The 27,138-nt window shown below is 42.7% G+C and overlaps 1 protein-coding gene across 1 annotated transcript; it reads left to right on the forward strand.

Moving 5' to 3' along the window:
* The first annotated feature begins 781 nt into the window (after positions 1-781).
* Positions 782-27,138, forward strand: stag1a (stromal antigen 1a). The gene is made up of 32 exons (XM_053844950.1): positions 782-946; positions 17,872-18,040; positions 18,157-18,271; positions 18,428-18,583; positions 18,664-18,760; positions 18,851-18,927; positions 19,040-19,244; positions 19,455-19,606; positions 19,688-19,761; positions 19,842-19,965; positions 20,036-20,134; positions 20,207-20,286; positions 20,366-20,473; positions 20,552-20,666; positions 20,753-20,870; positions 20,966-21,069; positions 21,376-21,468; positions 21,659-21,952; positions 22,342-22,412; positions 22,487-22,655; positions 22,881-22,973; positions 23,250-23,424; positions 23,499-23,638; positions 23,754-23,855; positions 24,091-24,239; positions 24,324-24,452; positions 24,525-24,727; positions 24,797-24,965; positions 25,611-25,727; positions 25,792-25,906; positions 25,973-26,053; positions 26,214-27,138. The coding sequence occupies exons 2-32, from the start codon at positions 18,012-18,014 to the stop codon at positions 26,235-26,237; spliced, it is 3,777 nt and encodes a 1,258-aa protein (XP_053700925.1). The 5' UTR covers positions 782-946; positions 17,872-18,011; the 3' UTR covers positions 26,238-27,138.

The following is a 27,138-nucleotide window of genomic DNA, read 5'->3' on the forward strand; positions in this document are numbered from 1 at the left end:
GAAGCACTGGCAACTGGGGGCATGAGGTCAACATGCCCCAAAACAAAAATATAATTGTCAAAAGTACTAAAAAATATTCTTTCTCAAGCCAACACAAACAAGCACTGACATAAAATGTGATTTTAGATATTTATTTACTTATGTCTTAGATATAATTCTTGTTTTTTATTAGTCATTAAATTATGAAAGCATTTTTTAACTCATACATACCAACATATAATGTTAAATATGAACTGCATATGATGCACACTGGTCAGAAGGTATTCTTTAAAAAAAAAAATTTCAACAATTTGATCAATAATTCAGATTTGTGCGCAGCTCTTCTCGACAGGTACTGACCACTGCGAACCTCAGGGAACACCTCACAGAAGCAGCAGTTTTTCTTTGGTCAAAGGTGGATGTGTGTGATATGAAGGATGTAGTTGACCTCATAAACATAGTTAGATATAATTTATATATATTTACTTATATATAATAATATAACTTTTATTTAATTTATTGAGGTTTATGCACGATGTTTCTGGAACGCAGAGTAGCATCCCTCCATTAAAATAGATCCATAACGCGCAGTAAAACGCTCGTCATTAAATAATAATAATAATAATAATAATAATAATAATAATAATAATGAAGATATCGGAGTGTGCGAGCTGTGCGCGCTCCCGTCTTCACCCCTCCCTCTCCCGCCCGCCTGCAGGCGCATGCCCGCAGTTACTCGGTGTGTCCGCCAGGAGGCAGCTGTGTGCCGGCGAGAGGCTGAGCCGCTCCCGCTGCACCACGGCGAAGACAAAACCACCAGATGGCGGTTTAGGATTGCTGCTCTTCTCACCAGGCGCGGTTTCGCTCACTCGGACAATATTCATTAAAAAATACCCGCATGGTATTTAAACGAAAAACTATTTATCACTTCGGAAGTCGATAAGAGAGTGGGGAATGGTCGCTGCAGGTGAGTGTCGCGTGTTTTCGGCCGTGTTTTGTGAGGCGGGAATGGAGCACAGATTAAAGATGGTGGCCACAGAAAGGGAAGGCAGGCTGGCTGGGGGATGGGCTGCTAGCGGCAGTCTCTCTCTCTGCCTCTGTTCCATTCTAGCACGGCGGGGCCATTAGCTCCGGAGCTAGCGCCAATATTTGGGCTACAGAAAGGGCTCGCGGTGCAAGCGGTGGTCACCGCCAGGGACTTTTGCCTTGCACTTTCTTGTCTGGTGCCGGAGTTGGACATGTCAACAAATAAAGAGACATGCAGTGTGACGTGTTTTCTTGCTCTTTAGCAGGCAGGGTTCGTAGCATCACCCTCTCCCCGCAAACACACACTCGTCCCTGCATTATTGCTGCTTTCTTTTTCATGCAAATGTTCCGGTTCTTTGCTCAGTTGTTGCTGTTTCAGCCTTGTTATGAATCTGACAGGTACAGTGGGGAACGTGTGGCGACTTGTCCCCACTCTTTTTTTTTTGTCAGCATCTCTTTTCCTTTCAAGTTTTTTAAACCGGTGACCTTATTAAACAGGTTGTTTCGGCCATGTGTGAAAACATTCACCGTGTCAATATTTGCTTTTTCAAGTCAAATAGGCGCACATCTCTTCCCGCCCCCTTCTGTGCGGGAAACATGAGTCATATTAAGGGGGGTGGGCTCGAATAACCCCAAACTCCTCAGGTTTACACCAAGTTCCTTTCCCCGGTGACCCATGTACTGACTGGGCGTTTGCTCTTTGGAGGTCAATCCGATGAGGGACGTTGATGTGATTTCAACCACTGTCATCGTTGTTGATGCTGCCCTTTGCTCTATGAGATGTTTCCATCCCTGTGTACACTACATATTCACCAGGTGTAAGACTGGTCCGAGGATGCTGTAGTAGATCTGCAGCTCTAGATCATCGACTAATGTTCTGCTGAAGTAAAAATATAGATTTTAAAACACAGACATGGCCTTAAACAGACCTTGTTTGAGTCTGCCCATTAAGATAATTCTTTGTTCAAAATGATTCCTCCAGGATTTTTTGCTGATTTTTAAACTTTGTTTGTTTTTGTTTTTTGTAGCCAAATATGTGTGATTTTGCAGCAAGACAAATTGCAGTGACTTTTTTTTTTTATATATAAATATATCATTTCTGATTCTGGAAATAAGTACCTTTGCAAATGAGCTTGTAAAAAATAAATTTGATTTTAACAAACCCCACTGTATTTGCAAAAAGCAATGAGTTTTCAAGTGCAAAGAACACACACACCCAGAAGAAGTTAAATTAAATAAGTCCATCTTTCCACCGGCTTGACTGCACATAGTGGGCTTGTTGTTTGGTTATAGATCTCCTGACAAGGGCGGTGACTGACGGAGGTTTGGATGGGCGGTGTCTGAGAGGTGAAGGTGGGGAATGTTTGTGTGAGTGTGTGTCCAGCGGCTCATTAACACACCCAATTAAAACAGCAACAGCTGATATGTTCCATAGGGTCGTGATGTAGAGTTTCAGAAATAGATAGATCCCACAGTCAGCTGTTTGTTTACGTCCGCCCTGTATAGTGTTGGGGTGTTGCTGCGCTGCACTAGTGAGTTCTGCTTGTTAGTTCCGTCTGTTATAGATTTCAGTCATGGGAATGTGAACATTTATCAGTGGATTCAGAATGGTTCACATCTGAATCGCAACCTTTGGTGAGAATATTTGTGGGCAAAAGTGAGCGTTTGGCATCACACTTGATTTCATCTCAACAAGGAAGGAGGGAATATGATGCAGAAAGCAGACTTAAGTTATTGGTGGAATTGGCGGAAAAGTCGCATTGCAAAATTGCAGCTCCTTGCAGAACTCGCAGGGATTAGTTTGCATTGCATTAATAGTTGCGATTGCTGCGTCGCCATCTCCTGGAGGGACTGATAAATATAGAAGGTGTATTGAATTGTTAGTCAAAAGATGTATAAAAGGGCAGGTGAGGTCAGTAGCTCATTGAGCTCATATCAACGTCTGATGGATTCGACTATCTAATGCTGTATAATGGAAACAGTGCAACCTGACCATCTCAGCTGTTATTTATCTCCGGGGCTATAAAACTTTTTATGATCTCATGAATCATCAAGTCATTATGGTCTAATTCATCTGCAGCTAGAGATGGGTGGTACTCAAGCCAAGGATTTCTCTGTTTTCTTCCTGAGTAACCAGAACGCTGGCCTCAGATCAGCTTTAGAAACGTGCTACTTTGCAAAGCTCCCTGACAATGAACAAGCACATATTGTAAAGAGTAATACAGTGACATTTCCATCTTCTTGTTTCTGAGAATTTGACGGAGAAAATTGATGTGCGAGTTTCATTGCTAACCATCAGCTAATTATAGTTTAATGTAGTTTTTAAAAAAATGGCATCTATTAGATAGAACTGGTTAAAATAAGCATTTCTATCAAACATCTTCCATGTTTTGTGCTTTAACAGTATTTTTTCATGTTTTGTATTCAGAACCATTTGTGTTTCTGAGTTGCCACCAATCAAACTATGCAACACATATTCATAGAGCCACACTGTTATTGCGTATGTGTCCGATGTGTGCTGAGTATGAGACAAAATCAATATGAGGGATCGATCCACCAAGACTGCTCTGTCCTTAAACTGTGTGGCTGCCTCCAAATACTTCCTACAGAGCGGGATCTTTAGGAGGAGTTGCTGCATCAACCATGAGAGAACAATGAACTTGTTATGACTGGCTTGTGATGCAGATTCTTGTTCAGTCCTGCGTTCCTTTCAGCTTCTCTCGTGTGTCTTAAGCTCCGGTTCAGCCATTTCATCGACATCCTATATCCTAAGCTCTCGATTGCAAGTGTTCAATTTGTGGATTTAACTCTTGCGCCATTTGATACTTGTCACTCAGCCAGAGGCAAAACAGCCCTGCTGCACTTTTGTGAGAACCATATGCTGATGAAGACACGGCTCAGGAGATTATGTAACACCGTTGACATTTGTCAGAGCTTGTTACACAGTGACCTGGATTCTAGATGTTTGCTATAGAAGGAAGAACAATATCTCATTTGGGGGCCTTTGCAATAGAAGCTGCCGCTGCAGAGTTCAACAACAACAACAACAAGTTATGCTTTAATTGGCCATAAAACTTTTATCTTCTCACTAATATTGAATGGTTGCTGACTCAATAGACCCCTTACATTTCTATTTAGCAGAATATATTTTTATCTGTAAGTACGGCGCATTTTGAAAAGTGAATAATCCATGACGATGTTGTTACGTATAAGAATATATAAGAATACGTGTAAGTGTTTGTGAAACACAGAATTCTCTTCTAGCTCGGCTTGTCGGAACATGTCAGACATAAATAACATGTCAACCAAACCACACGTTTGCTGATGTCAACAGGAAGCTGACTGTATGTTCTGCAGTTGAAAGACAGAAATACTAGGAGGAACAGTGAAACCGAGAATTAGGGTGAGAAGAGTTGAGTTGCCATAAAAGTGGACTTTATAAGCAACAATTGATAGTTCCACTGCAGAACTGTATGCCATAAATTCACAACTGAATCAAAATATTTAAAAACATTAGAATGCATAACTGTGTTTATTAACTTGTTTTTCAGTGTTTATTAGCTGCTTTGCTGTTTTAGTACTTGTATATCATAGCAGATTGATGCATCTTGTTCGCACTGCATAAAGCCAGGCGGCACTTCTCTGCTGAATGTATTGGCTCATTGGATAATGTGTGCAATCTTAGCCCCTGAGTCCAACTGCTGCAGCATAGACATCAGCTCCTTTGGTGGCATCCTGACCTGTTGGAATTCTTCTGGGTCGACCTGTCAATGGACAACAGCAGGCTAGACATAGTACACAGCAAAACTAGCTAACAATGGACTTGTTTAACTGAAGATTGCCCATTGGAGTCATTGTTCAATGCCTCCCCCATGTTGGAGTTGTCAAAATAGCGGGTGGTGGTTTCTGGATTAAAATAGACAGCTGAATTTCTCAACAGATTTGGATGAATGGTTAAGTAAACTAGTTTCCTTTGTTTTTATTTTCATTGCCGCTGTACTCTTTGTCCATTTGACTTAGGTTAGCACTTTCGCTAATTCAATTAAGAGAAGAACTCATCACTTTTTCCTTTCTGTTTTCTTTGTGTCGCTAAAATGATTGGATGTGTGTAAATATAAGAACCTTCACCAAGGTGGTTATGTTTTGGGCTGCGTCAAATTTAATAATACATGATGCGCAACATCAACCTTAGCAACAAAGCTAATGAGAGCTCCAATGATGCTGTGATGTTAACATAATGTCTATCAACCAGTCAATAATGTGTCATATAAGCTTGTTTGAGAGAACTACCTACCTAAAAACTGGAGCTCATGAAGGTGGTTGAAGCCCAAATCTATGCACATACATATGCTGTGGCCGCCACGCTGGTTCACTGTGCCTTCAATCCGGAATAAATTCCCACCAGTGTCACCAGCAAACACAGTGACACCTACTCCTCCATGATTCACCGCGGGAACCTTGCATGTACAGTCGAGACCATCCGTTCTCCTCTACATCACACAGATTTCCACTGCTTTAATGTCCAGTTCTTTCCATATTTCCATGTTCCTCTGCTCATAGCTTTTCCTGACTGGTGGATTCTCACCAGCTGTTTGACCATTACGGCTTGATTTGTGGCGTCTCCTCTGAGCGCTTGATGTAGAGACGTGTGAGTTGCTGGAACTCTGCATGGCATTTATCTGGGCTTTAATCTGAGGTGCTGTTAGCTTCAGATTTCTGAGGCTTGTGACTAGGATGAGGTGACTCTTTGTGGGACTCATGTGAGCCAGTTTGGTTGTAGCACTTGTTGTATTTTACGACTGCACAGACACATGCAAAGTTGTAGTGGTTGTTCAGCCTGACTGACCTTAAGTATTGGTGGAGTGTTGTTTCTTTTTACTTTGCTGAGGGGTTCCTGCCATGATATGTGAGTGCTGGTTGACTTTTGCATGTACAACTTATGGTCCTAACCTGTAAAGATGGCAAGAAATTCTAACATTGAACCCTGACCAGGGACACCTTTTACAGTGAGAACTCTTTTTAGTGACAGCATCATGGAGGTCTTTGAGGGAAGGAGAAGTTATTTACCACTTCCTTTTTCTACAAAGTATCTTGCTTCATATAGTTGATGTCTTCACTCTGTATATGCACAGTAGGAAAACACTGAATGAGAAGCACTGTCACAGTCCACTGTCTTGAGACACTTTATCTCCTGCTTGCTTCAATTCAGAAGAGTGACCTGAACGTTTCCTTCTGCTGCCCCGTGATCCTTGTGGAGCAAGCAATCCCAGGTCAATCCAGGCCAAGAATTAGCCTTCCATCTGGTACTTAATCTGAGTCACAGTCAACTCCCGTCTGGACTGGGAAGTAGTTTCAATGTTAGTTGCAAAGTCTTAAATTCCTTGTGCCTCCAATACAGAAGCTTTCTCTGAAATATTTATTTTATAGTTGATGGATCTCTGGTTTATTGCATTTTCATGTTTCTTTTTCGCTGAGATTTTATTCACCCTCTTGCATGCTAGTTCTGAAAACAGATTTTCTGTGCTAAGAATGATTATTTCGCCCTGCGACTACATTTTTATATCGCTTACATATGTGTTTTTTGTCTGATGTTTGGTCCCATTAAAAGCATGTGTGAAATATTTGGGATGTGTATTGGTAGGGAGGTCTGAAGCCACTCTCCCTCACTGAAAACACTGAAGTAGGATTCCATGCCTTTCCAACCCTTTCCTGTTATTCATCAACACCTTCCACCACAAGCCTGCCTGCCTCTTATGCCAGACCTGCTTCTTCCATTAGCTCAAACTCACGTGCAAGTTACTTCTTTTTAAATGTTTCTCTGTTTTGTGTCTGCATTTGTCTTGTGGCAAATAAATAGCTGAGCTGAAAAAAACGGCTCAAGATGGTGACGCAGATGCAAATGCTCTGATGTAGCCCTGTTGTGACACTTATTTGTATCTGCCTTCTATGAGAAGTCGACTAAATTCTTTGTGTATTCTGCTTTGTATGTGTTGGCATTCCTTGTAAAATTTAAATTTCAGGCCAACGGCCGTTCACTTCTCACCAATAGCTTGAATTATTTAAGTACAATTCTCAACAGGCCATTGACCAACTGCTGCCACCACTCGTATCTAATGCAGTGCAGTAATACAAACCCCCAGCTGATAAATTCAGTAGAAAGTCCAAGGTTATTAAAGGCTGCCGTTGAAGCGCTTCACATTACCGGTCTCATGTTGATGTGCATGTTCCTTGCTTCTCTATGAAAACTGATTCCTGCGCACAGTTGTGCAGCTATTTGGTTTAGTGGATTTGTATGTTGGCAGTCAAAACCATCTGATAGATTGAAAATGGTTTCTTCTGGGTTGACTGGCCCAGTTCCAAAATTCTGTTTGTGAGATAAACCAATGGCTTATTACAAGCATGTACATAATAACTGAAGTTTATGATGCTGAATTTGGTTCTTTGTTGCCTCAGCATGCACACATATACATACATGCTGTATATTGTCAATTAACCACCGCTTAGTCCTGTTCAGGGTTGCACGATCAGATCAGACTTTTTTTTTTTTTTTTTAAGGAAGATCACTAGTTTTACTCACAATATCAATGTGGAGAAATGTTCACCTATCTGGTCAGATTAACCTGAAAGAACTGAATGAAAACATAGCTAGCAGCTGTTGCCTCATTTATTGGAGATAAAATACTGGTATTAATGTTCACAACTCTGTTGGACTCACACCTTCTACTATTATGACACCAAGGGCTCCGGCCAATAGCAATAAAGGTGTTGTTGTTGGGGGAGGTGAACGCCTCAGATTGAGGCACCTGGTGAGTATCAGAGACAGGGTCCATTTATACTGTCTACTGTCATACTGTCAGATTTATATATTTATTTTATTAAACTCACAATAGTGCTCCACTAGGTTCAAATATCTGAAAAGAGAAAAGAGCATAATAAGAGACCATTAAAGTGTATTTTATCATTTTGACAAGGAATATATGTTATTTAGTTCAGCAGATGATGCGCAACTCACTGCATTTTGTTTGAAGAGCAGTTGATGGGTTTTCCTTGGCCTTTTGACTGAATCTGTTGACTGCAAATATAATACAATTTTTGCATTAATATTGAAATACTTTCGATTATTGTTCTTAACAAACAGAAAACCATACGTGTTAAAAGTATTAGGATTGTTAGTATTGTATGTTATTCTGATTGACCCATGTTTTGTGGCACAAAAACGTTGACCGAATTTGACTTCATTGCCTGACAATGAATCCATGATTTCATGGAAGGATGTTTTAAATAATAGTGATGTACATTGAGTATACCATGTGAAATTTGTATTTTTGAGTGTTTAAAATTATTTTAGAACTACGTCTGTGACTCCTTTGATTATCGGCTTATTTAAACCTTTTGATGTACGGCGACCATCACGCTCCTTTTTTCGCCTGGCGTTCTGTGCGTAGCTACTTATTCGGCTGCACCCTGCTTGTCTAGCCATCAAGTTCAACCTTGAATGCAAGATTTTCCCTTTTATGTGATGATTGGTGAAAATAATCATCATGTCTCTCTGTGCAAATCAATGTGTGAAAGGAAGTGCAGGCGGAACGGATTAGTCCTTTCTGTCCCGACCAAATCAAACCCAGTATCTCTTTACTGCTGTAACTCTTCTCTTCCTTCCTTACCCCGCCTTCTTCTATTACCTCCTCTCTGCTCCGACCCCCACTGAATGTCCCCTTCCTCCCCCCGTGGCTCCATTTTGCATCAGCTGTAGCAGCGCAGGCAGCCATTGCCCACAAAGGGGGAAAAAACATATCTTTTCTTCAGCCTCATGTGTGTCATTCTGTTGCCTTCGTGCTCTTATAATTTGATCTATTTATGCTTTATTCATAAAGATTTCTCTCATGAGATGGTAGCAAAGGCCAATCAGATTCAGCTGTTGAAACAGCAACCTTCGTCTTTGCTGTGATCAGAGGAAGAACGAGTGTACAGTAGTTGGTGGCAGTAACAGATGGCGGTGTGCAAGTGAGTGTGAAGTTGTTGCAGTCTGTGTAGATGGCAAATACCGTGTGACACCGTCCTAATCTGGTTAAACCAGACTGCCACACTTGGCCTCAGGACTGCTCCACATAATTAGAGATTATGTGTCTTGTAAGAGCCGGCGTAGTAAAAGTCAGTGGTTGCCTGTGTGGCTCACTGGTGTAGTGAGGTCAATAGCTGTAATCAGGATATGGTTCAAGTATTGATAAGAACTTGACGCTGTGATTATAGTGTACGTAATAAATAAGGAACTTTACAGAGGCGCCTGTTATTTGAAATTAACTGGATGGAACTGTCAAGTAGTGTTTACCCTGGGGGTCGTAACTCTGCTCTTGTTTGGCTTTGTAGAGATTGATCTTCAGTCACTGCAGCTGGCGAAGAACATGCAAGACAAGCTCATGATTTCTAGTATGCTAGCATCAATATTAATAATTAATTGCAGGAGGCAGAGTCTCTCGTGATCTGCTACATACCTGTGGCTCAATGGTAAACAATTGTTGAGTGAATGATATTTCGGTGATGCTATCAACAGCCTGTTGAGAATTCTCTTGGGAAATTGTATTTGTTGTTTTATGCCAAGATATTTACTATGGTCTTGCCTCAGCATTGATATATCCATTGGAATATACTGACAAAAACATCATGTTTATATACATACTTTCTGACCGCAGTATTATCTGCGGAATGTGGAGAATTTCCACAATTGTTCTTCGCATATTTTAACCAGAAAAGCCTCACAGTTTTCACATTTCCTTCTTTGAACCACACTCTTTTTTCTTTAGTTTTGTTGAGATGCAAACTGAAGCTACCTTATAAAACCAAATTCAGGACGTCAGTCTGCACTTCTGAAAAACAGGGTTGTTGATAGGTACTTGAGCCATTAAAACAATGAATGCTGAACGGTGTCAGTTTTTATAACAGGTCAAGTAAATTTAACAACAGGAGTGCTTCATGTACCGCTAGACATTGTTCCAATTCACTTTCGATGTATTTCAAACATTCCAACAATCTCATTTATCTCTTTGTAACTCAGATGTGCTCTCTATATTAGTGATAGATTTTTTGGCCAGTGAAAAAACAAACAAACAAACAAAAAAATTCTACTGTTAAGTCTCAACCTCTCTACTATTTGAAGGTTTGCTCTCACTGTAGCGATGCATTTCTGGTGCAGTTAGGCATCAATAAGCAATAGTAATTTATGTTCTATGTTTTATTACAGTGTACGTTACTGGTAATTGTTTTTGTGTTTAATAAATTGTTTGCAGTTATTTGAGTAAAACAATGTCCAACAGAGCAAGGATGCGCAGGACATCAAATAAAATAGAAAAGCTTTGTGGCTCTTGGGGAAACAGAGCGAGAGATGCTCTCACTGTGCGCTCCAGTCTGCTCTGATGCTTTCTGCAGGTCTCACTTGTAAAACTATTTGAATCAGATACCATCTTGGCCAAAAAAGCGCTGCTCTTAATAGGCCCAGTCGTCACACTGACTCTGAAAAAACAGCTCAGTACTTCTGTCCAGACGCCCATGGGTTGACTGCAAAATTCAGTTTTGGCTTGTCCTAATACACACACGCATACACAACAGACCCTGCTTCTCCCATTCTTATTTTTATTTATTTATTTATTGAAGAGTTATCGAAGAATATGCCTCAACATTGAAAACTTCACTCATGTCTTTTACATGAGTTTGATAAATAGCTAATTGTACCCCAGCATGTACCGGAATGTAGTGAGTTTTCTCCAGTACACCTTCCAGTCTTGTTTGGACTGACTCCTCTCTAATCTGTATTTTATAATGGTGTTTGGTTATCTTGGTTATCTGGTTAATTGGCTGTCTTCATTTATCTGAATTTCACAACTACTCTTTACCTTACATTTAGTACCTAAATTTTAGTTGTGTTTGTGTCCTCTTTGTTCTAAAACATTTAAATTCACATTTTACAAAGGATTTTGTTGCATGTTTTTGTAGTTTTTGTTTCTGGATTTTGTCCAGTAATAGACGCTGGAGGACTAAACTAGTTTTAGGGACCGCAGAACCTTCTGTTCCTGATGTGTGTACAGATTAAACAAGACATGTCCCGCGGTTAAGTTTCTGAATCAATAAAATCCGTCTGCAATTACTGACAAGGCGTTGAATGTTATGGCCACAGACTGTAGTTACTTGTAATATCACAGAATTAATCACCCACATCTCTCCGCCCTTGCAAAATCACTTTAATGAGTGTTTCACCTCACAAGCTGTCTTGAAATATGTTCCTCACCTGTCGATCATTATGTTATTTGAATGTAATTTTATGCTCATGGAGGTCAGATGACTTGCTTTCACAGTCATGACACGAGAGCGTTCCTCACCTGCCACCGTGCTTTAGCACACTTTTCACTTGGTGGTTCATTGCTTTCGAATGCTTGACAGGCTGGCTAGATGTTTTTGAATCTGAAATCAAAATCTTGTTTTCAAGATCATTTATAATAGTAAAAACAATTACTGCGTTTGAGATCTACACTGTTGCCATGGAAACTAACCCCTTTAAGACAACGACTGTGCAGGTGTTGACATATTTAGCAGCCTCTGTGCAGACTGTTCCGTCAGTTATGTCTTTAAATACAACTGAAGCTCTAAACCTGGATGGAGAGAGAAAGTCCTCATCCACAACAGAACAGCCTGTTTGGGCTGTTCTGTGTGTGAAGGCCTGTGACGGTAATTTAAGCTGCTTAAGATGGTGTCAGTGTGTTGCTGCCCTGTGGGGCTGGACGGGAGACTTGGCCTTGGACTGTGTTTTTTTGTTTCAAAAAATCTGAGGTGAATGCAAAAATTCTGTAAAACTGCGTCTGTTTATAATTTTATTCATGATTAATAATAACAGTTGCAACTAAGTAAATGATATACTGTTTGTTTCTAATGTATGATATATTTCCATTTTCTGGTGTTTTTGTTATCCGTTTTTGCCTGATCTTCAGTGTATTGACTTACCACCACAGTGCTGTTTGAGTTGATCAATGACTTCAGCCAAGCCTTTCTAGTTCTTACTGGCAAGAATACTCCTCAAATATTCAGCCTTCATCATGGCGCAACCACATTGTATGAACCACCAGCTGTGTTATTCGTCCAATATTCTCCCCTGTCTATGCTTTTTCTTCCACCACTGTTGATGTCAGTGTAAGACAAAATACAGTCATTGGTGAAGGTGTGCAGCCTTTTTTCAGCCTCTCTCGTGCTACTTTCAGACATATATTTTGGAACCTACACCATGCTGGCTGCTGAATAAATTATCAACTCTTCCACCTGAATTCAACATGACTTCAGTTTTCTAAATAAAAACTCTCTTCATTTCCACATGCTCTTCATTTCCACATCATTGTGAACTGGAGGCTGCATTTTTTTGTTCTGGTATGTAGCCACTTTTATTTGCTGTGTATCATGGTATAGAGAATTTACATTTGGCACATCCAATATTAAAATTATAGTAATGAAATCTCCAATCATATTAATCTATTTATTCCCAGTTACATTTCCAACCAACAAAAACTGTGACCAAATTCTGACATTTTACGACCAAATCTGGGCTCAGTGTATGTAAATATTAAATTATTAATAAAAAATGTATTTATATGTAAGGTTTAATTTACTGTCTTGATAAATCTACTCCTCTCTCTTATCTTAATGTAGCCCTGCACAGAGTCAAATACAGCACACTGTTTGCTTCACACATCTTAGCAAATATTAGTTTAGTATTTTGGCATCCATTGTTTTCCAGCCTCTCATCCTCACCCCCTCCTTTTGAGTAATGTGATTCAGCCTCGTTTCCTTCCGAGTGTTTGTTCTTTGGCTTTCTGGAAAGTGTCTCCAGAGACAATTATTTGATATACTTCAGTATGGTTATCGCCAGAGGAGTGTGTCAGTGGAGACAACAGCAGTAGCTGGAAAATCAAACCAGGTTTGGGATGATGTTTGCTTTCATCGAAGCGACCACCTCAGTATGGGGAGTGAAGATGATTGACAGCAGCATACATCAGTACTATTACAGACATAGACCACACTCTAAATTCAAATCTAATTCAGTGCTTAGCATACACAAATAGTGTCCTAGTTAAAGGTGTTTCAATGTGAATTGCTGAATGACTTCATTGGAGATGCAAGTACTGAACATATTTCAAATTGTATCAGTGGTAAGTTGAATTTTGAAAGTAATCCTTGTAGCCATGTCTCGTACATAGAATTGATAAGTCTCTCTTGAGTATCTCAATAGCATGAGAGGCCGAGAGCAACTCAGATGTGTTGTCCATTTTGTATTGGAGGTAGCTTCAGTCTGCGGCATGATGCATGGTACTGCAGACAGTGGCTAAGTTGATTAAGTGGGAGTGTCTCCCCATCTGTGTGGAAGATGGCAGACGTGGCTGCTGAGGTGTACGTTTGGGGAACCGAGTAAAGGAAAATATTCATGCTTGTTTTGTTCTTCAGTACAAATCTTCTAGCTTGTTCTGCTGCAGCTACCTGCCTGAATAATTTGCTGACATGTGGAATGTTGAGCCAGGAAGCAATAACAGCCTTTACAATAGCCTTGACTTTTTTTTTCTCCATTTGCATGAATGGCTGTGTGTGTGTGTGAGTAGGTCATGTTTAACAGTAGCTGGATGGAAGATATTTTGTCGAAGAAAGCTTTCAATTGCCTCAAATACTTGTGTTTAATGCAAATGATTTGTAGAGAATGAGCTTAACTGCCTTTGTAACAACATTGTTTTCCACCTGCTGCTGGATTGTGAGGCTATGAGCAGGATGGTTCACTTCTAAAGCATAGAAAACCTCTTATGAAGGTCCTGAAACCACAGAAGTATAGCTACTTTCTCAAGTAAACTATGTCTTCATTCCTGTTCTTTTGATCATGATCCTGTTTCTGGCTCATTTTTATCACAACAGTGAAAACCTGACTACGAATGTCAAGTAATTTGAGAAGATAGTCCTCAAAGCTAAGTTAAAACTGGATGATAAAGATGACTGTTATTGTAACATCATCACCGGGTTCTCAGGATCTTCTCTTTACAGATCAGGCTTTTAAAAAAAGTTGCCAAACTATCAGCAAGTAGCAAGTTACAAGAGTGAATGAAAATATAGATAGAAAGAAAATATACTCCCTGTCAGCATTAATGCTAGGTTCGATTTGAAACCATTGACTCATGGCTGTGATTTGCCTGTTCTATTTTGATATAAATAATGTTGACGGAACTTCTGACATGACTGTTTAAATATTAATGAGGAATAACAATCAGTAATGAAGCTGTCGAAACCAGTCCTCAAGATTTGACAGAAACCTCTGCTTTTACTGCAGTGTGAACAGTTTTCTAAGTTTGAGTTGGAAGAAAGTGCATCAAAATATTAGGTTTACTTGAAAAATGTCAGATTTTTTTAAAACTACGATGAACAAAAGTACTGGGTTTCAAAGTTTTGAACGTCTAGTGTCTAGTGATTGTATTGTGCGTGATCCTGTCCTGCTCTCAGTGCAGTGTGGTCCCTCCTGTCTTCTCCTGGCCAATCAAACGAGCCGTATCTACAGTGCTTATGACCCACGCCAGTTGCTATGGCAACATCAGCCTGACTCTCAGAGAACATGTCATGCATGTTAAGTGGTTCTTGGATGCTCGCTCGGCTTCCTTGTGCTCCATTTAAACGCACACACAAGGCTTACACGCACATACCATGGAGTCGACCACAGAGAGCTTGTGTCATTGTTTTTGTGAGCTTCTTTTTGACAATGCGCTCCCTGTCACCTCTTCCATGCTCATCTGTGCGACACTTCCTCTCAAGTGGCTTCCCGTAATATGTTTTGCATTGCACTTGGTCCTAACTTGATATCAAAATTTAAGAAGTTTACTCACAACAAGAGGGTCAACCACTGACCAATTAACAATGTGGCATTCATCCAAAGCCTGACTCCGCAGTGGGAAGCCCAATACTGCAGGTGATCGGTTTGCCGTCCAGCGTCAGTCTGCTAGCTTGAGCGAGGTTGCTGGCTAGAAGGAGCCACAAAAAAGTTTTGACTCTCTGACCTCAGAACGCCTCCCCGCCTTCAACTATTAATCAACTTCAGTTTCTCAGTTACACTTGCTTAATTCTGGTTTTAAATGCATCATATTTGCTGAAATTGTGTATGAAATGCATCACATTTGCTGAAATTTTGTATGAACTTAACTATAACTTATTAACTATAACTTATTTTTCTAAAACAAAAAACTATTCAGTCACGAAACCGTGTGCTTCTGTGATGTTAACTACTTGATTTTTCTGCTTGTAGTGCGTGTAATCTGACCTAATCCATGTGATAATAGCTGCTGTGAACTGAAACGACTCATACAAGGGCATCAAAAACTCTAGACTTGCAGGTTTCATAATTGTTTTAATCAATTATTTACTCAGTCAACGGGGAACTTGGTGCACTGTTTGTTTGAAAAGCAAATCTGAGCTTTATATTTGCTTGTGGAAACGGCGTTAGAATCTTGCAGAGCGAATGCAAATGGCAGCGCCAGTCCAAACCCCCCCCCCCTACAAATTTAAAAATAGTTTTAACAGGCATCCTGCAAATTATTCATGTGCTGCTTTTAAAAGTGTGGTTGTGTCGCTGTGTGAGGACACTTCAGGCATGGAGGCCAGCAAAAGGGAGGGACTTATCAACTGATCGTTGTGTTATTGATGTGCTGAACTGGTCCAACAACTGCCGCACTCCGACACGCGCAGGTGTTTGTTCTCCTTTTCTACTCTAATAGCGACATCCACATTCAATGATGTTTGTCCAATGTCCCGGACTTTATGTCTAAACCAGAGGGTAAAACATGTACACATCACTGTGTACATGCCAAACTTAAAAATAGCCAGGAGATATATCATAATTGATTTCATGGATCATCCTGGAGGACGATCAGTGGGCAGATGCTGGAGCTTCTGCACAGACAAAGTTGTTTTCCTGTGTATGCATCACAGCACCTGAAAGTAGTTCAACTCAATAGAATTGAATGAATGCATCACATATTGGAAGGATGTCTTAGTATATTCATGATCAAGCTTGTTTCTATCCGCTTCATGTGGACCACATCAAGAAGTCTGACTGGGAGCACGACGTGGCTCTGATAGGGAGCGATATGTAAACATTGTTGAATGAGAACCCAGTAAAAGTGGGTCTGTTTGCGACTACTGAGTTGAAGAAACATGGCTGCTGCAGCTGGTCTACTTCATTAATCATGACACTGTGATATTTGAAAAATACATTTCCTTCCAGTGCTTCAGATCAAGTACATGCACAAAAACTGTTTCATCATCTATTCATTTTCTCAGAGAGGATGAGCAGTGAACTACTCTTGAGTTATTAGTTAGTTATTAGTACAGCTGTCACAAAGTGAACTGGCTGAAAGAGTCTGAGATGAGAGCTAGTCCAATACCCACCTGACATAACTGAGGTTTTTTTTTTTCTATTGGTTCCCGGGAGTTTTGTATGACAAATTGTATTGTGCATGTGGAAATATTAAAGTTTATGAAAGTGTCAGCATTGTCATCAACATAAAGAAGGTGTTTTCCCTCAGATCATTATCTGCTTCATTATGCTCATCTTGTTTGTTTATAATTTGAATAGAAGCCTTGGGCAATACGTGAGTTGTCAAATTTGAGTTTATTGCCTTTTGTTACATCTATTATGAGCTTGTTCCATGTGTTTTCTCTTTAATAATGTAATAATTTGTGTGTTCAGTTATTATCTGTGACTATTTTCCTGTAGAACTTAGAGCTCTGGCAAATACTGTGTTTGTTGTTTTTAAGTATAGTCAATGTTTATATACTGAAATAAAGCATACACTGCTGCTCCTTAATTTTCACTTTCTAGATCTGGTTCTGTGACCAACGTGTCAGCACAGTTAGTTCACAAGTTCCACAAGGAAGAGAAAAGCTGCATGTGCGCCTTTGCGCCCCATGTTATTCTACAGTGCACACATTGTGTGGAAGACGGTATTTAAATACATACTCTCTTAGCCTGCCCCCTACTGTTGTCCAGACCTTTTTTCAAACACACATGTATGAAACTGTTCGCTCCGAGGGGAAACTACACCACTGCGACTGTAAATATGCTCACAGACTCATCACTAACGCATCCTGGTGGATCAATGAACCGTATTTGGTGATTTTTTATCATTTAATTCCCACTTTAAACTCATTTATGTCGCTGAGAAATAGACTGGTGGGGAACTTTGTGGATTATACTGCCTCCACCTGTGGTAGGTGGTACTGCGTCTAATGAATTAACCTACTGCTGTGATAATTAATTCTAATTCCTGTTTGATTTAACTTTTGGCTGCAAGTCAATTAAATGATTTCTGGAATACTGATTTTCCTTTTTTTTAACCCAACGATGTAATACCGTTTTACAATCGTGGTGACGCTGTTTTGCAGTAGCTGACGGTTTTCCGTTAATGTTTTAATTGACAATCTGAGCACGATGTTATTGCACCTATTAGTGTAGGATTATCTGCTCCAAATGTTGAACAATACAATGTTATATTTTGTTTTTAAGTCGCGCATTTATTTCTTTTTTAATTTACGGTTGTACACATCCACTGTGTTTTATTTGCATTTCAACCATGTAGTTCTCCAAGTAGCCAGTTGGTGTCCTCTTTTCCCATCTTTTTTTGGGACCATTTCTGCATCATTTGACATTTAACCTTTGCTACACGAACGAGTTAGTGATGACCAGCAATGTTTTAAATATCTCTGAGGAGACTCAGTGGCGTGGTCTTGTCAATCAAAGCTGTTCTGCATTCATCCTGATCACTTAAGATCAAAGTTTTATTTTAGCTTATGTCTTTACTTTTCCAGAAACTGAGGAGAGTTAAGTGCTGGTCACTCCTGGAGCCATTCTTTCCTGCCCCTCCAGACCTCTCCCCCGCCTGAACTGCTGTTGGAAAACACGAAAACTAACCCAACCCGGAGGAAACCATCACCCCAAATCTCATAAGATGATTACGTCAGAGCTGTCCGTCCTGCAGTAAGTAAACCGCTAACTAGAAAAAGTCTGACTCTGTCTTCATTCCTCTGTAATACAGACAGTTTGATACCCCCTGGATTATCTATATGTTTAATGTCATTTATTTTCTTTAACAGGGACTCTTCCAATGAGTCTGGTGCTACAGATGCCGTGGGACTGAGTCTGGGTGAAATGGAGGACACAGAGCTGAAAGGCAAGAAGAAAAGAGGAAGGCCAGGAAAACAAACACTGGTGAGGTTTCTTAGTGTATCCTGTGTGTTTTTGTAGATTGTTGTTTCCATCCTGTGTAGTTAGGCAGCATTTTATTTATTTGCCTTTGGTCTCTTTGTCCTACAGTAATGAAACTACTACTTCTATTTTTTAAAAGTGGAATCCCTCTCTCCACAGGCGTCAAATAAGAAGCCTCGCAAGGCCCTGGTTGACAGAACCATGAGTGTCCCAAGAGGAAGAGGGAAAGCCAATGGTGTTGCTCAGCAAAATGGGGACGGTGGTGACCCGGTGACGCTGTTTGAAGTAGTCAAAATAGGCAAAAGTGCCATGCAGGTGGTTACATTAGAATATTGGCAAAAGATATTCCGTGATTTCCTGACTTTACAACCTCCTGTCTCTGATGGTGTCTACAGTCCGTGGTGGATGAGTGGATCGAGTCGTACAAACAGGACAGGGACTTGGCGCTACTGGACCTGATCAATTTCTTCATTCAGTGTTCTGGGTGCAAAGGTGAGACTCTGAATTCTGGCCTATAAAAACACAAATTCATCTCTGCTTGGCTCCCATATAATAATTGTTTTTGTTGTCTGATGTCACCAGGCACGGTGAGAATTGAGATGTTCAGGAACATGCAGAACGCAGAGATCATCCGCAAGATGACAGAAGAGTTTGATGAGGTATTTCTTATTCTAATAGCATTATAGTGAGCCAGCCAAGATGCAGGCCATGCTAAAAGGAAATAAAATGTATTTCATTCCTCCTCTCCTCCCTCCTGTGTTTACCCTCCAGGACAGCGGGGACTATCCCCTCACCATGCCTGGGCCCATGTGGAAGAAGTTCCGCTACAATTTCTGCGAGTTCATCAGCGTCTTGATCCGCCAGTGTCAGTACAGCATCATCTACGACGAGTACATGATGGACACCGTCATCTCCTTGCTCACTGGCCTGTCGGACTCTCAAGTCAGAGCCTTCAGACACACGTCAACCTTAGCAGGTGCCACTGATTGTTCACTTGGATTTTGATGCAGATAGCTGAGCTGAAGGATGTGGTGCTGAAGCAGGTTTCTGATTGTTGTGGCCACAGACAGTTTTTTTATTTTCTCATGTGATCGATACAATAGTATGACACTACATCAACATGTTCAACCACTTACATGATGTAAGTTGACTTTCGTGGTGGTCTGCTTTGCTACTGTCCTCATAGCGATGAAACTGATGACAGCACTCGTGAATGTGGCTCTGAACCTGAGCATACACCAGGACAACACACAGAGGCAGTACGAGACAGAGAGGAACAAGATGGCTGGCAAGCGAGCCAACGAGAAGCTGGAGCTGCTGCTGCAAAAAAGAAAAGAGGTTTGTCCTCCATGACCAAGTGTGAAAGAAAAAACCAAATCGTTGGGAGCTTAAGAGGATGATTCTGTTTTCCCTCTGCAGCTTCAAGAAAACCAAGATGAAATCGAAAATATGATGAACTCGATCTTCAAAGGAATCTTTGTGCACCGCTACAGGTAGTGTTTTTTATAGTTTTATAATAATCTGATAAGGGTTTGAGGAAGGGTTTGGATTGACTCGTGCTTTTACTTGTCAGGGACGCGATTGCTGAGATCAGAGCCATCTGTATCGAGGAGATCGGCGTGTGGATGAAGATGTACAGCGACGCTTTTCTGAACGACAGTTACTTGAAATATGTTGGCTGGACCTTACATGACAGGGTGAGTCATTTTCATAGCCTAGAAACTCAACATGAAGGTTCGATTTTCATATTTCCATTTTGCTTTCCAGCAAGGGGAGGTGCGTCTCAAGTGCCTAAAGGCTCTACAGAATCTATTCACCAACCGAGAGTTATTCCCAAAGCTGGAGCTCTTCACTAACCGCTTTAAGGTACCAAGCTAAACATTGACCTCTTTGTAATTATCGTTTCTGATCACTGATGTCCACTGTGATGTGCAACAGGACCGGATTGTTTCGATGACACTAGATAAAGAGTACGATGTTGCTGTGGAGGCCATCAGACTGGTCACGCTCATCTTGCAGTGAGTACATTTGGATGGTACTTATAATGACTTGAATCAACCAAGGTCTCCTCTGATCCTGAGACCACCTGTATCACAGGGGCAGTGAAGATGCGCTGTCCAACGAAGACTGTGAGAACGTGTATCACTTGGTCTACTCCGCTCACCGACCAGTCGCTGTTGCCGCCGGGGAGTTCTTGCACAGGAAGTGGGTGATACAGCTCATATTTCACCATGAGATATTTCCTCATCCATTTTTATTGATGTCCTGATTCGCCCCCATCAGGCTGTTCAGTCGACACGACCCTCAGGCCGAAGAAGCTCTGGCAAAGCGCAGAGGGAGAAGCAGCCCCAATGGGAACCTCATCCGCATGCTGGTGCTGTTCTTTCTGGAGAGTGAGGTATGTGGTATTCATTTGATAAAGAGCATCAAGCCGGAGATGTTTCACATCATCCAGCACATTATATTCATTTTATGTTCTTGTAGCTTCATGAGCACGCGGCGTACCTGGTGGACTCTCTCTGGGAAAGTTCTCAGGAGCTGCTGAAGGACTGGGAGTGCATGACAGAACTTCTGCTGGAGGAGCCAGTGCAAGGAGAGGAGTGTAGGAAGCACAGATTTAATTCCTCATCACATGAAGTTGTCCCAGCCAATCGATCGTTGAAATCTCTCCCCTCTTTCATCATCTTTTCTCTGCAGTGTTGTCAGACAGGCAGGAGAGCGCTCTCATCGAGCTGACAGTCTGCACCATACGACAGGCAGCTGAGGCTCACCCTCCTGTCGGCAGAGGCACTGGCAAACGAGTAAGAACTGGCATGGACGCTCACGGCTGCTGCTGCACTTTTGTTACAAAGGCCTCATGCAGTCCTCTTAAAACTGACGCCATTCCAGTTATCACTCTGACTGACTGGGTATATCCCAGGTGGTTTTACTCCTGCACCATTGGAGCTTCTCACTGGCCCACTCTTTTATCCAGGTGGATGTAGTCATCCCCTCCTGTGAGGACACTTATCTAGGTCCAACTGTCCACCATGTTATACACTTGTGGCCTGATGTTTTTGTAATGGTTTTGTCCCAACTCACTTCTCCTTTTATTTCTGTTGTTTCAGGTTCTCACTGCGAAAGAAAGGAAGACACAAATAGACGATAAGAACAAACTGACGGAGCATTTCATCATGGCGCTGCCCATGCTTCTGTCCAAGGTAAGATAAATGGAAGACAGACTGGAAAAAGGCCAGCGGGAGGGAGAGTAATGGCAGTGAACGGGATGCTGAACAATCGCTCATCAAGATAACTGACTGTCTGAACAGAGATAAAATAAAAACACAATTGTTATGACATACTTTTTTAACACCAACATGTTTTCAATCTTCGGGTTCCATCTCCTCTCAGTATCAAGCCGACTCTGAGAAAGTAGCCAACCTGCTGCAGATCCCCCAGTTCTTTGACCTCGACGTGTACAGCGCCGGACGCATGGAGAAGCACCTGGACGCGCTGCTGAAGCAGATCCGACTGGTGGTGGAGAAGCACATTGAGACGGATGTGCTGGAAGCCTGCAGCAAAACCTACAGCATACTGTGCTCTGAAGAGTACACCATCATGAACCGGGTGGACATCGCTCGCTCACAACTCATCGACGAGATGACCGACAGATTCGCACACTCTGTGGAGGAGCTGCTTCAGGAGGTTAGATTGGCCGTCGCAGGGGGAGCACACACAGAGTACCTCATATTAACAAAAAATCAGACAATGTCTTTGTTTTTGTTAGAGCACCAATGCAACTATCTGTGATAATGCAGCAAAAACTAAAATGTGTTTTAATTAAACGGCACTACATTGTGTAAAAAAAACCCAACATATTTCTCCGATAAGCTGTCTATTATATATTGATATTGGCCTTATAGAAGTTGATTTTAAGGACAAACCTGTGACTTTTATTCTGCGTCTGGAAGTGTGTCATATGAGATAATGCTCCATATAAATCATTTTTCAAAATGAAAGAACATAAGCTACAATCTACAATGCCTATTTTTCAATATATTGCGATTAAAACAGTTCTACTCTGAACTCCTCAGGCGGAGGAAGCAGACGACGATGATATTTATAATGTTTTGTCGACCCTGAAGAGACTAACTGCATTCCACAAGTAAGTGTTTCACATCATACGTATGCGTGTGTCTAATGGTGTGGCTGTGAATACAAGTGTGTGTCCTTCCTCAGTGCCCACGACCTGACCAGGTGGGACTTGTTTGGAAACTGTTACCGGCTGCTGAAAGCAGGGATCGAGCAGGGCTCCATGCCTGAGCAGATCGCAGTTCAGGCCCTGCAGTGCTCCCACTACTCCATCCTCTGGCAGCTGGTCAAGATCACTGAAGGGGCCCCCAGCAAGGTGCGTGGCACAAGTCAGATACATGACGGCCGAAGCAGAAGATGTTTAGACACCAACCATTCAGTTTTATCTCAAGCTCTTTTGTAGCACATTTTTTTAGGATTTTATTTGAACATAATTTATTGTTATTGGTTGTTGAAGATCCCTCAGTGTGTCACCAGCATGAGTGATATAGAGCAGCAGTAAAATATGATGTTCAATCCTTGTTTATTTTTGTGCCTGCAGGATGACTTGTTGGCTCTCAGGCGGGTTGTGAAGTCTTTCCTTGCTGTGTGCCAGCAGTGCCTGTCCAACGTCAACACGCCTGTCAAGGAGCAGGTATACATACACGAGAACTTCAGATAAACCTGTTGTCTAGTAGCCAGAAATTCCATTGTGTGATAATGGAACTGGATGGAACATATTTTTAATGGGTTAAAGGACAAATACACAAGAGAAAACATGACCTCTAACTCAATGATGAACAGCCAACTGGTTTCCCTTTTCAGATAAACAGGACAATGTTCAAGTTTAGACCTGAAGCTTCACAAAAGTCTACATACAGGAACATAGGTATTTATCTAACAGGACGTCTCCCCATTTGTTTTCACACAGGCCTTCATGCTTCTCTGCGACCTGCTGATGATCTTCAGTCACCAGCTGACCTCTGGCAGCAGAGAAGGCCTCCAGCCTCTGGTCTTCAACCCTGACGGTTCGCTGCAGAACGAGCTGCTCAACTTTGTCCTGGACCACGTCTTCATCGACCAGGATGATGAGAGCCAGAGCATGGGTGAGGCTGCAGGGTCAAGAGTCGCTACGAGCGTGAGTCGAGCAAATTTAGCCGACTGTTTTTGAAACTCTCAGAGGGAGACGAGGAGGACGAGGCCAACAAGATCGAGGCTCTACACAAGAGGAGGAACCTGCTGGCTGCCTTCTGCAAGCTCATCATCTATGACATCGTGGACATGCCGGCGGCTGCTGACATCTTTAAGCACTACATGAAGGTGCCTGCTTTGTCACTCCCAATCCATCAGTGTGCAACAGTTCTCCACTGGAATGTGAATGGTTGAGTCACTATCATGTGGGGGTTCACCTTTTTTTTTTCTTTTCACCATTCAGTATTATAATGACTACGGTGACATCATCAAGGAGACCTTGAGTAAAACGCGACAGACGGACAAGATTTTATGTGCGAAGACGCTCATTCTCAGTCTGCAACAGGTGAGACTCACACACACATTGTGAGGTTTCTCGTTGACATAACCTTTTCCCCTGCCACTCACCCTAAACCTAACCATCCTGAACACATGGCGAACCTTAACCCTGACCCAGTCATTTTGAAGTTTTAATCCTCATTTGGACAAATGTCCAGACAAAGTCATGTTTTGTCAAGAATTGGTCCCCACAAAGTAGGATAAACAGGCCCACTCACGCTGACACTGTCTGCATGTTGCAGCTGTTCAATGAGCTGCTACAGGATCAGGGTCCAAACTTGGACCGGACCTCGTCTCACGTCAGCGGCATCAAGGAGCTGGCTCGGCGTTTTGCCCTCACCTTTGGCCTGGATCAGATCAAAACCAGGGAGGCTGTGGCCACATTGCACAAGTAAGAGCCCCAACTGCTCGCACACGCCTGAGCACAGCGGCTGGAGAGCAACAGGCCTCATGTCTTTGCCTCTCCTGGTGACAGGGATGGGATAGAGTTTGCGTTTAAGTACCAGAATCCTCGAGGGTCCGAGTTCCCTCCCATCAATCTTGCCTTCCTGGAGGTCCTGAGTGAGTTCTCCTCCAAACTCATCCGTCAAGACAAGAAGACAGTGTAAGTGCACGAGAGCCTCTGTAGGATTGTTAAAGCTGCGGTGGGATGCTGACGGTCCTGGCTGCTCCTCAGACACTCGTACCTGGAGAAGTTCATGTCCGAGTCCATGTCAGAGCGTCGCGAGGATGTGTGGCTGCCGCTCATCTCATACAGGAACAGCTTGCTGACCGGAGGAGACGAGGACCACATGTCCGTCACGTCGGCCTCCAGCAGCAAGACGGGCTCGGTGCGGAGCAAGAAGGGCCGACCGCCGCTGCACAAGAAGCGCGTCGAAGGTGAGCCTGCCGGCGTCAGTGACTCTGTGTGGCAGGAAGGAGGCACTTACTGTGGCGCTCTGTCCTCAGAGGAGAGCAGCATGGACGGCTCCTGGATGATACGCAACGACACTATCCAGACCCCCGGACCCATGCAGCCTCCGCAGCTCACGTCCACAGTCCTCAGAGAGAACCGACCTGCTGAACACATGCCGGACCCCGACTCGGAACCGGGATCGGAGAACGACTACGTGCACAAGTAAGTGGAGTCCAATTCAGTCTGGGAGCTCAGAAGTGTTTTAAGTGACGTCGGAATGAGACCCAAACTTCCCGGAATTAATTGACCTTACAGTTGGAGAGATATTGTCTCCAGTCAGAACAAGTCCATCTTGCTCGCAGAGAAGTCTGGGAGAGAAGTGCACGCTGATTTACAAGCAGCAGACAAAATAGGAACATTATAACCCTAACCCGATGCAGAGATAGAGAAGGTACATGATTTTAAGAACTGAGGCTCAACTGTCCAGGGTGATGGAGAGTGTGAGAAAGAGGTGAAGAAGTGGTTGCAGGCAGGATGGAATCATTGGAGAAGTTTGTGTCAGGTGTGATGTGTGACAAAAGGTTGTCGGTTAGGATGAAAGGGAAGGTGTCCAAGGTGAGATGGAGGAGGATGATCCACTGTGGCCACCCCTGAAGGGAGAAGCCCAAAGAAAAAGAATGACTTTAATAAATATTGTAAATTAATTGACAATGTAGTTTTGCCACACTTTGCTTTTCCCTGATTGAACAACATATTTGTCTCACAGAAGGATTGTTTTGGCCCCAAACACATTCAGGGCCAGAAATCCTGCCAGTGCGGCAGTTGTGTTGTATCGTCCACCTGTGTTAAGTGTGTGGCCACCTTCAGCACTCAGATGCAGATGCAGTGGCTGAACCAGCAGAAGATGGAGGAGGTGAGCAGGAAGGACCGGACAGCCATGAACTACATCAAGTCGCGCAGCAGCCAGGGGGTCAGGCAGACTGTGTAAGTCCATCCTGTCCGTGGGTTGACGCCGCGCCCGTGACATTCACGCCTGTCGCTCCCGCAGACGCGGCCTGATGGAGGATGACGCCGAGCCCATCTTCGAGGACGTGATGATGTCATCACGAGGCCAGCTGGAGGACATGAACGAGGAGTTTGAGGACACGATGGTGATCGATTTGGTCAGTACATTTCTGCCATCCGTCCTTCCCTCTGAGGCTTCTACTGACTTGAGTTTGTTTCAACAGCCGCCGTCGAGGAACAGACGCGAGAGGGCGGAGCTGAGACCGGACTTTTTCGACTCGGCCGCCATGATCGAGGACGAGTCGGTGAGTCCATCCGAACACTGTTGATCAGCAAAGACATGAGTGTTTTTTTATCAGGATCTCAGCCTGAAAAAGCCTCGCCAAGTCAGCTCCTCTTTAAAAAGGCCGGGACCTTGGTGACAGTAAAACCACCTCATCAGAACCGTCTGTCTTCTGTCCCCAGGGGTTCACGATGCCCATGTTCTGATCGCGCTCACGAGGTGACAATCCCCTCTTCTGAAGACTCCAGTTTCCTCTCCGCGAGACCCGACGAAGGACGCTCGTCTAGCGGGTCTGAATTGAGCCGGCGGGGATGGAAGAAGGTCGCCGACAGTTCCAGGCCGTCCTTCTCCGCTTCCTCTCTGGAGCGTCGCGCCGACACATGTACAGTTGTTTGGTTCTGGTGACGCGACAGACCCGACAGTTCCACTTTGGTTTTGCACTTTGTTCAATCGCGGAGGCTCTCGACACTAAATGTTGCCCTTTTTCGCCGCCTCCCTTCCACACCTGGTGTGAAGCCCGGTTCCACAGTCGCACACATTCATTGGCGGACCATGGACTGTCACCGGGGGACTTGACGGTGAAGCCACGCCCCTCCAGCTTTTTTTTTTTTTTTTTTTAAAGTTAAAAAAGGTTTAAAAAGATATTTTGAATCCTGTAGCTTTAGTACAAGAATTTTAACTACGGTGTGTTTCTCTCTGTTTGTACAGCCTTTTCTTGAATATGTATCTTTGTTTGTTGCCAAATGGTGGCCTACATACTTATATTCCAGACTCCTGTCTAATCTGTCCTTCATATCGACGGAGGGGAAATCCAAGCGCTGTGTGTTCAGATTGTATTGTTTTCACGGTTCAATATTCACGTTTGTTGCTCACTTTCTTTCTACAGATGCAGTGTTAACTGGTACCAGTGCAGTGTCGGCCATGTTTGTAGAGCCACAGCTAGTCGTGTTCGACTCTTCCATGTGTGTAAATATCACTGACGGTTGGATCTTTCTGCAGCGCAGTCGACATCGGTCGCCCCAAGCGCTCTGAACGCCTGTTTTTTCTGCAAACTGATTCTTTCTAATAAAAATAAAACCTGTAATCAAGACAAGTCTGCCTCTGCTT

This window comes from Synchiropus splendidus, chromosome 16 (assembly GCF_027744825.2).
Source record: "Synchiropus splendidus isolate RoL2022-P1 chromosome 16, RoL_Sspl_1.0, whole genome shotgun sequence".
NCBI classification, from domain to species: Eukaryota; Metazoa; Chordata; class Actinopteri; order Syngnathiformes; family Callionymidae; genus Synchiropus; species Synchiropus splendidus.